Raw genomic sequence first — 18,779 nt, forward strand, 5'->3', positions numbered from 1 at the left:
ATTCTCTGTAATTTTATTCTTTCAAAGTATGTTATTTTAGTGTTTTGACAGGTCTATGCATTTCATATTTTTTATTTCTCTTACACTTAAATTTAATTCTTTAAGTAGTGAGTTCTAAAATACCTAACTTGTCCTTGCTGGTGTAATTATCCCTACTTAACCTTTAAAAAATATATCTAGGCTTTTTGTTTCTACTTGTGGCGCACATCCACACATTATCTTGGTGCACATAACAAAATTTATTCCACACATGGATGGAAAAAATTAGAGGGAACATTGGCTGTCAGTGATTTGTTGCAAACTAGCCATTTGTAACAAAGTGCTTCCCTTAGAATCACAAACTATATGTTATTGTAGTTTGAATGCTCTTTAAACGTGTAATAAGGGATTTATGTTAAGAGATTTTGTGCCATGTTTAGGATTTTTAGGACATACTCTATTAGGGATCATTAGCTACATTCATAAAAAATAAACTTTGATTTGGAAAAGAATAGTGCCTGTGACAATTACTTTATCAGAAGGTTGTACACATGTCCTTTAATGTTTTTCCTTAACAATCCCAGAAACTTATACCTCAGGAAGGACAACTTAAGGAGGCAATACACAGGTTATTCCAGGAATGCCCAAAATTTTTGGTGGGTAACACCATGAGGGCTTGGATGTTGCTGACTCTGTGTCAATGTGATGACAACAAAGAAGATAAGGTGATAAAATGAACATTTTGAAAAGAAGCTTCATGAGATACAAGAGAACCCGTGTAAAGAATCAGGTCTCTAACCAAACGACAGGCATGAAGGAGGTCCTTGATGAATCTCAATACTGTAGGTTCTGAAAAACGGAATGTGACTAAACTGGTACATGAAGCACTGTCAAGCGCACTTTGAAAGAGCTAAATGCCAATCCCAACTGTTTCAGAAGCAGCATATAGTCCAGAATCATTGTTTTGATCTGCCCCTATAGAAAACCTTTTTTAATTTTGCAAAAAATATTCTGCTAATGGAAGCTTTACTGCTTTGCATAAGAATTTCTTGAACCTATCTTGATCACTCTTTTAGTGATGCACATCCAGGCAGCATCCAGGCCATCAGCTGCAGTGACCTGGTCCTGATTTAGACCTGCAAGCCCATTCGAGAGCTTGGCAGCTACAATATTCAAGATTGCCCGGCCAGAGCTATCCTGCCACCCCTGGGGAAAGTTGCCATAAACTCCTCCATCCCTGGAACCGACAGCCAACTGCGACCGGACATCGTCATCATCAACAAGGACCAGAAGAAGATCATCATGGTGGACGTCACAGTTCCATTCAAGAACAGGACCCCAGCCTTTCATGATGCCTGAGTATGGAGTTTTTGAACCTAGATCTTCTGAGTCCAATGCCACTCTCATAGATTGTTCTAAGAGATGGAACTTGAGTCTGGCATATTGTGACATTCTGGTTTGAGTGAAGAACAAAAAAGCATCTGCTTTGGATATGGGATTTACCAGGCAGAAGAGGCACTTGCTCTGCTAGTCTTTAAGAAAAGTTAGTCCAACACAGGACAAGCAAGACTTGAAGGCCACAGGTTCTGAGTCCACCATCTTAAAGTCATTGTACAGAGAGGTCTGTATGGCCAAGGTATATTACAGAGGGCTCTGTTCAAAACTGCCATCCAGAAGAGGATTATTCTGTCCAAGAAACTGTAAGAACAGAAGGCTGTTCTGAAATGTTTCAGAAGTTTAGAAAAAGATCGCTCACGCTAGAGATTTCAGCAGATAGGGACATTGCCCGGTACTATCTTGCTGTCATGGGTAGTAAGAGGGAACCAGGGAAGGATCATGGTCACCCCACCCTTTATGCTCTCATGTGGGTGCACCAGATGGCTCAGGTTGCATGCAGAGTCCTTATGGACACTGCTAGTGAAAAGAATCCAGTCTCATGTGCAGGGGCAATTACAATGGGATCCACATTGACATACAATCAAAAAAGAATGGACACATACTTTACTAAAAAGCAATAAAATACAGAAAAACACAAGGAAAGGGACCTTCTTCATGAAGTTGACTTAAATGTCAAGATTCATGCAGGCAGTAACTTAGGCCTGTGCAGAGTCCAGGGGGCCTCTACACTGGTGCACAGGTCCACACACACATTCACACATGACAGGATGCAGGCCCTAGTAATAACAATTTATAAGGTAGTACTATCAGGCATGTCTTCCTATAAGTAATTAAGTGTTTAAAACAGGCAGTTTTAAATACAGTCTAACTGTACATATTTAAGAGTAAAATACCTGCAGATCTTGTAAAAACAATCTTCATACTTCCATTGCCCTTGATTAAAAGTGAATGTAGCCATAATTTATGTTCATTTAATTATAGATTAACTAAAACAGTCTGCAGCGGAAACGCCTAGCTTTAAATTAGCCAATGTGGAAACGCCTAGAAGTAATGGGATGAAATTAAGAAATGAAAATGTAGGCTGAATATTAGGAAAACATTCCTCATGGTGAGAACTACTCTACAGCGGAAAAAATTTCTAAGGAAAGTGGTGGAAGCCCCATGTCTTGGCACATTTCAAGGTAAGCTGGACAAAGCATGAGCAAATATATTTTAAGACACAGTCCTCCAGTGGCAGGGGAATAGACTAGATGACCTAAGAAGTCTTTTTCATCTTTAATGTCTAACTCTCTGAAATGCAAACAAATGTCAAGAAGTGAAAGAAAAGAATACAATCATTACTGAATATTGCCCATTACTGACTTAACAATTTTGTTTAACATAAGAGTCCCAATGAAGCAAAGCACATAAGCACATATTTAACTTGAAGCATATCATTAAGTGCTTTGCTGAACAGGGGCCTTAAGAAGATTCAACAATCTGCTTTGCTGAATTACAGCCCTAATAATAAGGAAATCCTGGGGGCTATCTTTGGGCCTGAAGAGAAAAAAGAGATGGAAAAGAACAATTTCATTAATCATAGATAACCTGCTATTCAGGCATATGTCAATATCACTTTCCATCTACTATACTTTTTAAAAATGAAATTAGCAGTCACATTAAAGGTCTTAACTGATAGTATTATTGTATATACAATATTTTAAAGATGATACATCTTATTAAAAATGGAAATACTAGCCTAAGCACAAAATTTCAGTTCTGACTTAATTGTCTTGGTAGTAAATCACTTTTAAACAAGTTTCATATGGAAATACCAAGGCCGTTACTTGTACTAAGCAAAATTCTAAATATTAAAGTAACTTTTTACCTTTGCACCATCTCTCCCTGCTTCTCCCTTGGTACCCTGTAAGCCATGGGGCCCCTAAGAGAGAAAAAAATACACACATTTAAATTTTTTTACTCATTTCTTTTACAGAAAAGGACCAGATCCTGCAAGTGCTCCACACTCTGGACTCTCAATGAAATAAATGGAAATAGTATGAGTACTTACAGGATTTGGCTTAGATTTCCACATTGTAGAAAAGATAAAAGGAGCTTACTTGAATCCCTGGGGATCCTGGAACACCTGGAGTTCCTGCTATTCCTTGATATCCCTAAGAAAAAAACCAAGACATTATAGCTAACTATATGCAGAAGTTTGCAAACAATTATTTAAAATATCTTAGTTACAGCAACTGAGTTGGTCACAAGGACTAAGGTTAAGGCTGCAAAACTACAACAGTTTCCATTAGAACCTCATGTTTAAGACTCATATTTCAACTTTGTGGAACTTTCACTTTTGGGGCTGAAATTTGCCATTGTCTTCACTGAAGGTGAATTTTTCTCATGAGTAACCAAAACCCCTTCAGCTGCTTTAGAATTTTTGACAAGCAAGAGAATGGAGGGGAACGTATCACATATTTTTATTTTTCCACTGTAAAGAGACAAAAAAAACATATACACGGGTCTTTTATATGAAGCTAATCAAAAACCGGCTGAACTTTGAAACTCAAATTTGGTTATAGAAAATAACCCTTATGGAAGAGGCCCTGCTTTGCTATGTTTAAAGTAACTGCTTTTAAAATAACAATTATTAATAATAATGCTGCATTGAGAGTATGCAGTTTGAAAATTCTGTTAAACTGTCAACTATACACTTAAGGATAAGTGACAGGGCATGCTGGCCCTTTAAGAGCAGAGGCAGGCACTGTTTCAGGGAACAAGTGACATGAGGGAAGGGGATTAGGAATAGGAATGAGAATTTAAGACAGCTTCAGTGATGGTAATCTCTGGCATTCCTCACTAGCAACTGGCACTGGAGGAAGAAGAGATTACTAAAAAAATGCCCTCATGGTACTTAAGCATACTTAACAGAAAAAGAAGTTGCCCCATTAATTGGCCAGAATTTAAGTCCATGCCTCACTCCACACACACACACACACACACACACACACAGTGTGAAGAGTTACCTGCTTCACCTAAGAAGCACTTCAGAGTAACTACTACAGTCGCTGGACCATGCCTTTCACAAAGCTTTGCAATGGGAGCAGACCTCCTGTTTAGAAGTGGCAAGGCTTTACAGGCAGCCTTTAAACATAAGCAGAGAAGGAGGAGAAGGTGAGCTTTCATTTGATTCAGTTGAAGTAACATATGCTTCCAACATACAAAATAAGGCCATGTCTACACAAGCACTTTTGTCGGTATAACTTATGTGAAAAAAACCACCCCTCTGAGTGACATAAGTTACACTGACAGACGCGCCGATGTGGACAGTGCTACCGCCGCTCGTTGGAGGTGGTTTAATTATGTTGATGGGAGAGTTCTCTCCCATTGTCAATAGTGTCTATACGAACAATCTTACAGTGGCACAGCTACACCAATACAGTTGTGCTTCTGTAAGTTCACCAGTATAGCTTTGGCCTAAGATAGAAGGAGGAGTTGTCCTCTGACAGAATAGGAAGAAAAATAAGTGGAATTTTTTCTAACTGTAAAATGACTACTTCTACTGTAAAATTCTGGGGCTACTGGGTTTAACCCCTTCAGTTATCAGGTGAAGCAGCCAAAACTGAATCCAAGATCATATATTCTTTTGTTTAATTTAAATGGATGAATCCCAAAACAATCGATCCTCCAATTCTGAGAAACTAAAAATGCTGAGAAGACAGACAAAGCCAAATTCACTAAAACAAAGTTCTAGTACCGAATCTCTGTACAGGTAAAGAAGAACTAACGGAACCATTTCAGAAGTTTTATTTGTTTTCTATACAAGTCATGTAGCTAATAAACCAAGCCAAAATTACTGGCTGGGACAATGCTTGCCATACCCTTTTCCAGAAAGAAATTTGAGAAGATGCCCTAAAATCCAAATGGGTAATGTTTAACAAAGCAGGGAACAGAACTCTAGGGCTCTGTTACACATCTATCCTATAGCAAGTCTTTCCCTTTTAGTGGCCAGAGATAGTTCTAGCAGAATAAGCTTTAACTGAAAATGGAGGAGCATTCCCAGCTTGCCTATAAGCCTCAAAAGTAGCTGAAACAATTCAACTAGCCAGGATGCCTTAAAAACTGTCTGTCCCTTTATTTCTTATCCAAGAAAAACAAAAAGTTTGTCGGACTTTCTGTAAGAAATAGTCATACATAAATAAAATGTTAGTGCACTTTTCAGATCTAAGAAATGCAATTTCCTCTCCTCCTTTTTCTTATTGGGAAGGATCATAAGGAGAGAAGAATAATTTCCTGGCTGAATTTGATTTCAGAATACACTATGTGAATGGAAGATAGAAGAGGAGTCCTCACACCAACCTGGCTTTCTGAAATGGCAAATTTAGCTCAGAGATAGACCTTGTAACATGATCTCACTGCCAACAGAACAAATGGCTCTGACAAAGGTTGACCTAATGGAAAGATGGAATAGGGAAACTACAAGTAAAAAAACACTCAAACGGAGTTTCACACAAAGCTAAGATGACAACAATTAACCTCCAGAGCAGAACTAACCTAAAGTTGGTTTGAATGACTACAGACACATTGGAAACTGGAATTATCAACATCAGCTTTAACACACAGGCACTCGTTTTGTAATAGCACCTGTTAGTTAAATTATCCTGCAGGAAGGGAGTACTTTATTGAAATATTTGACTACCATCAAGCCACATAACCTACACACACACAGAGAAAGAGGCCAACACACAGAGTATGGATTAAAAAACCAAGAAGAAACAGAAATGACAAGTGATCATAATCTAGTTGGTGTAAATGAAACATGCTGGGGTAACTCTCCTAATTAGGTCCCTACCAAACTCATGGTCAATTTTGGTCAATTTCACAGTCATAGGATTTTAAGAATTGTAAATTTCATGATTTCAGATATTTAAATTTGAAATTTCACAGTATTATAATTTTAGGGGTCCTGACCCAAAAAGGAGTTGTGGGAGGGTTGCAAGGTTATTGCTGGGGGGGGTTGTGTTACAGCTACCCTTACTTTTGCAGTGCTGCTGTCAGCGGCTCTGCCTTCAGAGCTGGGCAGCCAGAGAGTGGCGGCTGCTGACCGGGAGCCCAGCTCTGAAGGCAGAGCCGCTGCCAGCAGTAGCGCAGAAGTAAGAATGGCACGGTATGGTATTGCCACCCTTACTTCTGCGCTGCTGCTGGCAGAATGCTGCCTTCAGAGCTAGGTGCCTGACCAACAGCTGCCACCCTCTGGCCACCTAGCTCTGAAAGCAGCGCAGAAAAGGGTGGCAATACCATGACCCACCTAAAATAACCTTGCAATCCCCCTGCAACCACCTTTTGGGTCAGGACAGCCAGTTTAAGAAACGCTGATCTCCCCTGTGAAATCTGTATAGTATAGGGTAAAAGCACACAAAAACCAGATTTCATGGTCCGTGATGCATTTTTCATGGCTACGAATTTGGTAGGGCCCTACTCATAATTCATAGAGATGGGCAATCAATGCAGCAACCCTTTTACTTTCTACACAGGTGACCATCAGCGTAACTCCTCAAACTTCAACCTCTGCACTGGTTCCCAGTTGAATATAGAGTTCAAATCAATGTCTCTTTCCTGATATTCAAAGCCTTCAACAAGAGTGTACCTAGCTACTTGAAAGATCGTTTCTCCCTCTATGATCATGGCCTATTGTGACAATCACACTCCACTCAAAGCACAAAAGAGTTAAATACAGGGGGCACCTCATGAACACAGGAGAGAACTTCCACAGGAGCCGGGCCTGGGCTATGGAAATCACTTCCAGAGGAGCTAAAAATGATTACTGAACTTCCCACATTCAGAATTAAATCCAAAACCCACCTCTAAGACTTGGTTTTCCCACAATCCATGACTTATTTATTTTACACACACACATATGCTTATCCAGTATGAACAAGTTATTCTCTCTCTCTCTGTCTCTCTCTCACACACACACAAAACTCTGCTGCACTGGAGTACATCTGGAATAAGTCAGATAAATAGACATTTATACATTTATCTGACGTATTCCAGATGTACATCAGTGCAACTCAGACAGACATGTTTCATGAAAACTTATTTTCAAATTGTCCTGGATAGGAACTGTGACACCCTAGCACCTCCTTATTCACCACTGTCATGTAATTAGGAAATGTTTTGCACAAAGTATGCCTTGTGAGGTATCATTCTAATAGTCTTGATCTGCTAGACATTAATACCACGTTGGCTCGTATGTGCTAGCACCGTATGTGAAGTTACAGTTTGGCTATGTATGTGTCACTGAAACATGTTGTGAGGTTGAAAACACCCACAAGCAGCCTTTCAAGTACAAAGGTAAAAGGGCCAAACATTGTTAATGGCTTATTGAGGAAACGGACACAAACACAAGGATTATCCCAGGAACTGTGTACAACAGAAACCTCTCAGAGACAACACTACACAATGTGAACTGTTTGACCCAGGTGTCAGCAAAAGAGCTTTCCAGTAAATGGGAAGAAGATATCCCATGATATCATCATCACGATGGTACCTCACTCTCCCTACAGCACCATACCTAGAAACATCTGAGGAACAAAGACTGAATTGGGGGCAGTGATGATCCCAGGCTAAGGGGATTTCTGGGAAACCCAAGTTGCAAAGCACAGGCAGCTTGTGCCTTAAGAATCTGCCAGCTTGTTTATCTCAGGGTGAGAATTTGCTAATTCATATCCCACCTATCTTATATGTTAAGTTCAGTTTGCAGTTTTGTTTATTTATTAGGTAATCTGCTTTGATCTGTTTATCACTTCTAATCACTTAAAATCTATATCCTTTTGTAGTCAATAAACTTATTTTATTTTTTAATCCAAATCAGTGTGCATTTGGCTAAGATGTCTAGGGAAAATCTTAGTTTGGTTGCCACAAGTGTGCATGGTCCTCTTCACATTGAGGGAGAGGTGGACTGGGTATTAAACCCATACATTGGCCGGATTTGACCAGGGCAGGACGGTACTGCTCTGGGGTCTTAGGCTGGTGGTTAGAGAACCTGCATGTGACTTCAATGTGGTGTGTCCCTACCTGTGTGAATGCTAGTGAAAGAGCAAGCTTGGAGGGCTTTGCAACTTGTCACAGCAGCACAGTGTGAGAGGAAGCCCAGGCTGGTGGGCCAGAGGGCTCAGTGGTACTCCAGTCCCAGGTGGCACCCAAGGAGAATCCATCCCAGGAACAACATGGCATGAAAAGAAAAAGAATGGAAGAACTGTAAAGAAAGAAAGAATCAGGATAAGCAATAATGTTCTGAGATGTGAGGAGGTACTTAGTTTTGGCTGGTAGATCCAGTTTTATTTAACAGCTTTAATAGTAAATCTGGAGAAGTAAACAGCATGTTGATAAATTTGCAAATTCTAAATTGAGAGGAACTACAGTCACAAGTGAGGACAGAGAAATGACATAAAAAGGCATCAAGAGAAATTAGAAATATGGCCATAGAAAGAAAGGAGATGGAAAACTGAAAGCTAATGCATCTTCTGAAGGAAAAAAAAACAGTCATTCAATCAGAAGGAGAAACACAGAAAGCAATATTTCAAAAGGAATTTTAGGACAAATTTGCAATGCAACAGGGCAGCAAAAGGACAATCCGGGTTCACACTGCACAAACAGGGGCATCACATCAGAGCAAAGGGAAATAAAAAATGTAAGGCTCTGACAAGTGTGCTGGGAATATTGTATCAATTCTTGGGACCTTATTATTCACAAAATAGTCAGTAGGTTCTGAGAACAGCAATACAATTATTAGGAGCTGAAAAAAACAAGATGAGACAAAACATTGCAAGAGAGGATCTCAAACTTTTTCATAAGGTAAGTCTGTCTATTAAGATGTGGTCTATCTTGCGGACTACCACATCTCCCGTTTACTTCCGCACTTGCAATCATAAGGATGACCTCCCTTCTCACTCACAGAATTCCCAGGGTGACCAAAGTAATTGCTTCTGCAAAATATAAAGCATCTGATGCATTTTGTTGAATGTGATAGCTGTTTTGGCCATTTATTTTTAAAAAACTGCTGTTCTTTTAATCTCTGCCTCCTATTGGTTATGTTCTCTCTTCCCTGAACCTCTGCACATGTTCTTCCGTTGCCTTGTCTCCTTTCTCCTTTCCTCCCTGTTGCCTGCTCCTTCTCTATCAATGCATTTGGTTCTCTACTACTTGTTTCCCTTTTTCCTTGCTCTTCTTGACATGTTACCCAGCTACCTGGTCTTCTCCCCTCGACCTACTTGATCAACTGCCTTGCTCATTTCTCCCTTGCTGCCTTGCACATTCTTCTTCCACTGGTGACCCAAAATGGCAAAAGAACCTTCCGTTTCCTCCTCTTCTCTCATTGTACAGCAGTAGGGCTAAGTACAATCTAGGGCTTACTGTACAGATACAGCTGTGCCACTGTAAGAGCGCTCATGTAGTTGTGTTATGCCAATGAGAGAGAGCTCTCCATCGGCATAATAAAACCAGCTCAAAGAGTGGAGGTAGCTATGTCGATTGGAGAGTCTGCTGCCAACATAGCACTGTGCACACAAGCACTTATGTCAGCAAAATTTATGTCACTCAGGGGAGTGTTTTCACTCCCCTGAAATACAAAAGTTTAGTTGACAAAAGTGCTAGTGTAGACCTTGTCTAAGCTGGCTCCAAATTTCCAGCTACTTTTACAGGCCTCCAGGTTTGCCACTGTAGTGAAGATCCTGAACATTTATTGAACGAAATGGAAACAAGGAGCAGACTCAGCTTCATTCACAGACCACAACCAAGTGCTTTGCAGACCACCAATCACTCTAGTAAGCACTATGCTAGAGAATACATGGAAAGAAATAACTATGTATTTCTAAAATTGTATAATTATGTGAGGGTTTCAGCTATATGACTGCCAATAGGAGGAACATACCTAAACTCCTGATTTAGTTGTTCTTGCCTACATATAATTTAGCTCTTGAAAATGTAAAAAGTGACAGATAAGGACATATGCCGCATAAGCAAGACGGGAATTTTATGTTACTTTCATGAAAGGTTAAGCTACACAGATCAGAAAGTTTCTATAAAAAAGGCCGTATTAATTAAAAGAATCCAGAAATGAATGTGTACTCTATTTAAAATAATAATCTAGAATGGTAATGAACTATCCAGGTCTGGAGTGGTCCTTTCTGCCTTCAGAGTAAATGTTTGGTGTTTAAGAAGCCTAATTTACAGTATGAATTTCCTAATATGAAGGAAATTTCAGAACATTAGGGGATGGTGCTTGACACTTAGGCCTGGTCTACACTACTCTGTTATTTCAGAATTAGCTGAGTTAATTCGAAAAAAAATGATTCCATCCACACGACCAAACCGTTTTTTTCAATTTAAAGGGCTCTTTAATCCGATTTTTGTACTCCACCTCGGCAAGTGGAGTAGTGCTTAAATCGAGATCGCAATCCCAGGTTAAAGGCACTGTGGATGCAGTTCAACATTACTGGCCTCCAGGAGCTATCCCAGAATGCTCCCTTGTGACTGCTCTGGAAAACACTCTCAACTAGCCAGGTGAGCAGGAAAAACCCTGGGAACTTTTGAATTTCATTTCCCGTTTGGTCACCAGTAGCACAGGTGACCATCAGCACAGTCCACCTCCACAAGAGATCACGCAGTCCCAGATTTGCAGATGAGCTCCAGAATGGTCCAAACGGGAGGTACTGGATCTCATTGCTTGTAGGGGAGATGAGTCTGTCATGGCAGAACGACATTCCAAAAAAGAGAACGCAAATACGTACGCTAAAGTCTCCAGGGCCATGATGGAAAGAGGCTACTGCAGGGACACAGAGCAGTGTCGTAAAAAAATCAAGGAGCTCAGGCAAGCATACTAAAAAGCCAGGGAGGCAAACAGGTGCTCTGGGTCACAGCCCCATACATTCTGCTTCTACTGTGAGCTGCATGCAATTATGGGGGGTGACGCCACCACTACTCCACCACTGTCCGTGGACACCTGCAAGGGGGGAGTTGCACGGAGTGAGGAGGAAGAGTCAATAGAGGATGAAAAGGAGGAGGACAGTGCACAGGCGGCAAGTGGGGAATCCATTTCCCCTCCTAGCCAGGAACTATTCTTAACGCTGGAGCCAATAGCCTCCCCGCAATCCCAAGGCGGGCTCCCAAACCATGACCCTTCTGGTACTTCTGGTGATTGAGAGCCTAATCGGAGCCCCATGGTGGAGGGAGGGGGGAAAACCCAGCTGCGCTGGGCTGTTCACGTTTAGTTTAAAGGGTTCATCCCTGCTCAGTGCCTCATCGGAGTCATGCAGTGGTTGTGGGGCGAGGGGAGCGGGGGGCAGGCGAAGGGTGTTGTGTGACGTGACCATCCCATCCCAGAGAGCCCGCAGGCCTTCCTTTTATATGGCAAACCCACCAGGCATTGCTTGCTATGGGAAAGGGGGCCCAGCAGTCTGAAAGCATTGAAATGAATGTAGAAGAAGCAGAACACCGCATGCCCCTAGGCTGCCTGCAAGCTGAATTCTGTTGCCCGGTCATGTGTGATGGCTTACTCATACCAAAGTGTCCCCTTTGTTCTCTGAAATGTATCTTAAAATACTACCCTCCCTTTTTCTCCTCCCGCAGGTGCAGATGTTTCAATGCGACCCCTATCTACTCCATCCCAGAGGCTGGTCCAGATTAGGTGGTGGAAAAAATGAACTCAGGACGTTCCCCGAGCTCATGCAGTCCTCCCGCATTGATAGGGCCCAGCTGAATGCGTGGAGGCAAACAATTGCAGAGTCCCGTAAAGCAGTACAGGAACACGAAGAGAGGAGGGACGCATGTGATGAGAGCAGGCAGGACACTATGGTCAAGCTCATGGGGAAGCAAATTGACATGCTCCACTGTATGGTGGATCTAATGTGGAAAAGGCAGCAAGAACACAGACTGCCGCTGCAGCCCCTGTATAACCACCCTCCCTCCTCCCCAAGTTCCATAGCCTCCTCACCCAGATGCCCAAGAACACGAGGAGGGAGGCTATGGGGACCCACATACTCAAGCCCAGAGGACTGCCCAAGCAGCAGAAAGCTTGCATATGCAAACTTTTGATTTGATTTCTGGACTTGTTGTTCCCTCCTCCTCCTCCACCCCCCTAACCCAATACCCTCCTCTCCCCTAGTCTACCTTCTGATTTATCTCAGTGTTGTGCAACAAATAATAAAGAACAGTTTTTAAACAATTTTGACTTTACTTCCTTTCATATATATAGGGGGCAGGTAACTTCAGGAGAAACAAACACAACTGTCATACCATACCCTGACCAGTCATGAAACTGGCTTTCAAAGCTTCTCTGATGCGCAGCACACCCTGCTGCGCTCTTCTAATCACCCTGGTTGTCTGGCTGTGCGAAACTGGCCGTCAGGCGAGTTGCCTCAACCTCCCACTCCACCATAAATGTCTCCCCCTTACTCTCACAGATAGATATTGTGGAGCACACAAAAAGCAGCAATTACAGTTGGAATATTGGCTGTGCTGAGATCTAACCAAGTCAATAAACTGTGTCAGCGCGCTTTCAAACGTCCAAAAGCACATTCTACCACCATTCTGCAGTTGCTCAGCCTATAGTTGAACTGCTCCTTATTACTGTCCAGGATGCCGGTGTACAACTTCATGAGCCACGGCATCAAGGTGTAGGCTGGATCCCCGAGGATAACTATAGGCATTTCAATATCCCCAACTGTAATTTTCTGGTCAGGAAAGTAAGTCCCTTCCTGCAGCTGTTCAAACAGACCAGAGTTCCTGAAGATGCGAGCATCATGCACCTTTCCCGGCCATCCCACGTTGATGTCGGTGAAACATCCCTTGTGATCCATCAGTGCTTGCAGCACCATGGAAAAGTACCCCTTGTGGTTTATGTACTGGCTGCCCCAGTGTGCCGGGGCCAAGATAGGGATATGTGTTCTGTATATTGCCCCGCCGCAGCTAGGGAACCCCAGCACATTAAAGCCACCCACAATGGTCTGCACATTTCTAAAAGTCACTACCCTTGATAATAGCTGATCAATGATTGTGTTGGCTACTTGCAGCACTGCAGCCCCCACAGTAGATTTGCCCACTCCAATCTGATTCCCGACTGACCCATAGCTGTCGGGCATTGCAAGCTTCCACAGTGCAATGGCCACTCGCTTCTCAACTGTGAGGGCTGCTCTCATTTTGGTGTCTTTGCGTTTCAGGGCAGGGGACAGCAAGTCACAAAGTTCCATGAAAGTGGTCCTACATGTACAAAAGTTTCGCAGCCACGGGGAATCATCCCAGGCCTGCAACACTTTGCGGTCCCACCAGTCTGTGCTTGTTTCCAGGCCCAGAATCGGCATTCCATGGCATGAACCTGGCCCAGTGCCACCATGATTTCCCAATCGCTACATGTCGTGCTTCTAGGAACGTCTGTGTCCATGTCCTCATCAGTATAGTAACAGCACTGTCGTCGCTTTCTCGTCTGGTTTTGCAGGTACTGCACATACTGATTGATCATGTGTGAAGTATTTACAATGGTCAAAGCTGCAGCAGAGATCTGAGTAGGCTTCATGCTTGCCGTGCTATGGCGCCTGCACGGGTAATCCTGGAAAAAGGGCGCGAAAAGTAGGAGAGCTGTTCAGTTCAGGATGGCCAATAAAAGGAGGTAAATGGTTGTCTTGTGTAGCTTTCATGGAGTCAGGAAGCTCGCTACAGCTGCAAGAGCGGGAAAGCAGAGTTTGCGGCGGAAGCTGTGCAGCTCAGTTCATGATGGCCAAAAAACGGTGGGGAATTGTTGCTGTCTGCAGCTTCCACGAGAGCCCAGGACCGACAACATGGAAAAAGCGGCAGAAGTTGTGCGGCTCAGTTCACGATGGCTGAAAAACGGCAGGGAATTGTTGCCTTCTGTAGCTTGCATGCGAGCCCAGGACAGACAACATGGAAAAAGCGGCAGAAGTTGTGCGGCTCAGTTCACGATGGCTGAAAAACGGCAGGGAATTGTTGCCTTCTGTAGCTTGCACGCGAGCCCAGGACAGACAACAAGGAAAAATTAGCTAGCAATGCAAGAGCAGGAGAGCAGAGTTGGCAGCGGAAGCTGTGCTGCTTGGTTTACGGTAGCCAAAAAAAAGGTGGGAAATGATTAGACTGAAGAGTAGATAGAAAGACGAGAGGACATGCAAGGTGGATTCAGGTACCAGGAGACAAGTGATGCACCGTACTGTGCCATCTGCTGGCAGTATGCCATCTGATGTACCTTTCACGGAGGGAGAAACGAGTGACAGCACACACCCAGAAACACCTGCGAGAATCTTTTTGCCCCATCATGCACTGGTAGCTTAACCCACAATTTCAATGGGCAGAGAGGACTGCAGGAACTGTGGGATAGCTTCCCACAATGCACCACTCCGACATTCGATGCTAGCCTCGGTACTGTGGACGCACTCCACCAAAATCACGTGCTTTATTAAGGACACACAACACTGAATGTATAAAATCACTTCCGAAAATTCGAATTAATAAGTTCAAATTAATTTCGTACTGTAGACATACTCTTAGGGACATTTTAGCAACTACATTTCCTGTGGGAAGAGGTAGGTCACATGAGGCCATATACTATCAAGTAATTATTTCTTGGAATCAAGGGCAGCATTTGCAGCTGCACAGCCATTAAGGATTGTGGAGCTTTCACAGGACAGAAGCTGTGGAGGCTGGATGGAGCCCAAAGTGTAAATTTAAGCCCACCGCATGCCCACAGGTGGGTGGCAAGAGGGGTCCTAAGTACATAAGAAAGTAATGCCCAGATCCTCAAAGATATTTAGGCACCTAATTCTCACTGATTACTATTAACTTTTTTTTCTTTTTAAAATGCTGTTGCTGTATGTGGCTACTATACAAAGCTCATCGTGTAAGTATTAAACCATCACAAATATTAGTGACATTTGGATAGCAGGCATGTAACAAAATCCTGCAGCTCAATGTAAAAGGAAAGACTAGAACCTTCAAAAGGTACTTTATTAGGTGAGATTCTGATAGCTTTAAGAATGTCAAGAACAATCATCTGAATACGGAGTTTGCAGCTGGATATCTCAGTAAATTCAACCTTGCCAGGTTCAAAGTTCTTCATCACTTACTAAACACTATAAAAAGGCAATAAAAGCTTTTAAAATTCCATGAATGAAGCTAAATAGGAGACTGGAAAATAGCCCAAATTTGTCAACCATCTGTTCAGAGTTCAAATATTATAAATTAATGTTTTCGTGCATTCTTTTCAAGAAGCAGGTCAATAACCTATCTTCTTTATTGCCCTTAAGTATCCTTTGCGTAAGAGCAGAAGATGCTGTTTTATCATGGTAATATTTTGAGTTCTTCCCTGACACACATAAAAAATCTCTTGGAACAGAGAATAGCCTTTGGGACTGCATAGTCAGGGAGGCCCTTGAATGTTCTGTCAGCCAGCTACTTCAGCCTGCTTTTTCAGCTGGAAAAGGGCCCACTAGAATTACTACTTAGATTAAAATAAAATTTTAGACTCATTTACAGAAGCGATTTCTACTGATACTGGTCTGTGATAATTTAGGTCAAGAAATTTTGAGTGAGGAGAAATATTTTTCTCTTTTTAGTATGGTACTACAGGTTCTCATTTCTGTGGTTTTGAAGTCAGTATGACTACTCATGTGAGTAAGGTCTGTATAATTGGGCCCAGCCATGCTCATTCTAGTTACTTCAACAAACTTTAAGCTATAAGAATGGGTACGTTAAGTAGAGCTGATGATTACAGCAAAAAAAAAAAAAACAGAGAACTTCAGCGACTATTTTTTCACATTTAACAAATGCACTTTGATGCCACTTACATTCATTTTCCATGAATATTCTAGGAAACAAGTTTACTACAGAAATATTCAGGGAAACAGCTAATTCTAGAGTAATGTTTGAGAATATTCATGAAAAGCAAATTTTGAATTTGTCTAGCACAAGAAACCTAATTCTAAGTGACACACACATCTACTCAGAAGATATACACATACAACATGATTTCTATATCCGACCAATACTAAATAACATAGTTAAATTGTAAATATTGAACACTTGCAATGAACTGCTCATGTATGATCTTTAAACCACAGACAATTCATTGTAATTATTTGAAACTAAGCTATTTTTAAAAAAATATGAAAAAATAAATTAAATACGGTCTTTATGTACTACCTGTAAACAAAGAAACAAACAACACTTGTTGCCCCACCATACAGTTCAGAGACAATGAATTCCAGAAAGAGAGAGGCAAACCGGAGGGAGTTTAGAGAAGAGCATCAAAACTGAGCTGGGCTCTGGAAGTACTCACTTCCCGGGAAAGATTATAAAATACTACATCATAACCTCAGGTTTTTCATACACACATAATTTGATTAAACAAATAACATGAACATGATAACCATCTGCAAGCATATTACAGGGTAAGAGCCAAAAAAGCCTTAGGCTGCCTCAAGGGGATATAATCAGGAATAACAAGATTAAAATGAGCAAAGGAAAAGGTATCCTAAAGAAGACACATTTCCTAACACTAAGGTCCCTAGATACTATGGCGAGAGACACTACTGAAAAAATGAAGATAAACAGATACAGAGGTCTATTAGACTGCACAAGGGTCTCCGGCATGGACGGGTAAAAGTCCCATCGTTCAAGTCTGAAAAACTAGACTGGAAAGCCCTCAAGAATCTACTGTAAGAAACAATTATGCACTGGCTAGGGTTGGAGATGACCTAATAGGTCTGCGATTTGTTCTTACAAAGAACAAGCGCAGATAGCAACAGCTGAATATTCGCAAAGTAAGTCAGTTCAGAAAACTGAAGCATTTAATCAAAATTACTTCAATTAATACATTTCAATTCAACAAATTGCTGTAATTTGTAATTATTCACTTTCTGTATTATCAGAGGTTCACAATTCTCCTCTACTGTTTAAAGATAGTTTTCTAAATCTTTTCCATGTTCACAGAATGTCCATCTTTGTAAATCATGACTCACTAGTAGGAAAAAAATCATGATTGCTAAGTTCCAAGATTACAGAAAGACTAGAGAATCAAGTTATTTTTCCTCCATAATTTGTTATATTACAAGTTATGATGCTCGTGGGAAGATGAATAGTATTGAAACAGAAACCAAGAAACATAAAAGGATATGCAAAAATGACAATTGTTTCCCAAAATTGCTTTGAGTACATCTTAACAAAGCCTACAGTCGTAAGCCTTGTTTCTTCAATAAGAAACAGTCAGGAAATGTATACCCTTGTACAAATATCTGTTTTCTGGAAATCTTAAACCACAATAAAAAGAATAAATAAAATACAGTCAAATTCTGGCTGGCATTGGACAGAGACACATGCTAGAAAACCTGTGGTCAGCAGCTAAAAGCAAAAGAGTACCGGAACATTGTCTATAATCCATCTGGCCATCATTAGGTCTCCTAAGTACCTATAGCACATATATTTGTCAAGGATTTCTAAGAACATCCTTCTGCACAGATTATTCCTACTCTTAGAAGGAACTAAATACACAGGGTTGTGCACACAAGGATGGTTGTGGCCAAAATAAATGTACAAATTGCTAACGATTTTGCAGAGAAAATGCACATTCAAGGAAAAGAGTGGAATTATACTTAATTCCTGAGTGATTGAAGAATGGGTAAAGCCTTGACTTAGCCCATTGGCCAGCCCACAGGATGTGAAAATTTGCAGTTTGTATAGGACAGCAGAAAATTACTACCCCACACAAACAAGGGAAAAACAATGAGGGAATCTAAGTCACAATGCCTCCAGGGGCTATTACTAGGATGAGGTAGCTTAGGGTTGTGCCTAAATGCACAACTGGATGCTTAGGTGATATCCATGTCTTAAAACCAGATTATTCTGATTACTGATTTGCATTGTTTCACTCCACATCCATCTATTCCAATGTTAGCCAATATTTTCATTAACATCTTGGGTTAGAAATTAATGCTTTAGACCAGAGGTGCGCAAACTTTTTGGCCCAAGGGCCACATCTGGGTATGGAAATTGTATGGTGGGCCATGAATGTTCAATAAATTGGGGGTTGGGGTGAAGGAGGGCATAAGGGCTCCAGCTGGGGATGCGGACTCCGGGGAGGGGCTGGAGATGAGGAGTTGGGAGTGCACAAGGGTGCTCCAGGCTAGGACCAAGGGGTTCAGAGGGCGAGAGGGGGATTGGAGCTGGGACAGGGCGTTGGGGCACGGGAAAGGGTCAGGGGTCATCCTCTGGGCGGCACTTACCTCAAGCAGCTCCCAGAAACAGCAACATGTCCCCCCTCTGGCTCCTACACGGAGGCACAGCCAGGTGGCTCTGCGCGCTGCCCTGTGCGCAGGCACCACCCCTGCAGCTCCCATTGGCTGTGGATCCTGGCCAATGGG

The 18,779-nt window shown here is 41.9% G+C and overlaps 1 protein-coding gene across 1 annotated transcript in view; it reads right to left on the minus strand.

The window, feature by feature from the left end:
• The window catches only part of COL21A1 (collagen type XXI alpha 1 chain), a 189,651-nt gene that overhangs the window by 99,403 nt on the left and 71,469 nt on the right, over positions 1 to 18,779 (minus strand). The window contains exons 11-12 of the mRNA XM_032771112.2: positions 3,477 to 3,530; positions 3,245 to 3,298 (exon numbers count right to left, since the gene is read on the minus strand). Coding sequence (XP_032627003.1) covers positions 3,245 to 3,298; positions 3,477 to 3,530 — 108 coding nt within the window. The remainder of the gene's footprint in view (positions 1 to 3,244; positions 3,299 to 3,476; positions 3,531 to 18,779) is intronic.

Source organism: Chelonoidis abingdonii, chromosome 3 (genome assembly GCF_003597395.2).
Source record: "Chelonoidis abingdonii isolate Lonesome George chromosome 3, CheloAbing_2.0, whole genome shotgun sequence".
In the NCBI taxonomy this organism is placed as follows: domain Eukaryota; kingdom Metazoa; phylum Chordata; order Testudines; family Testudinidae; genus Chelonoidis; species Chelonoidis abingdonii.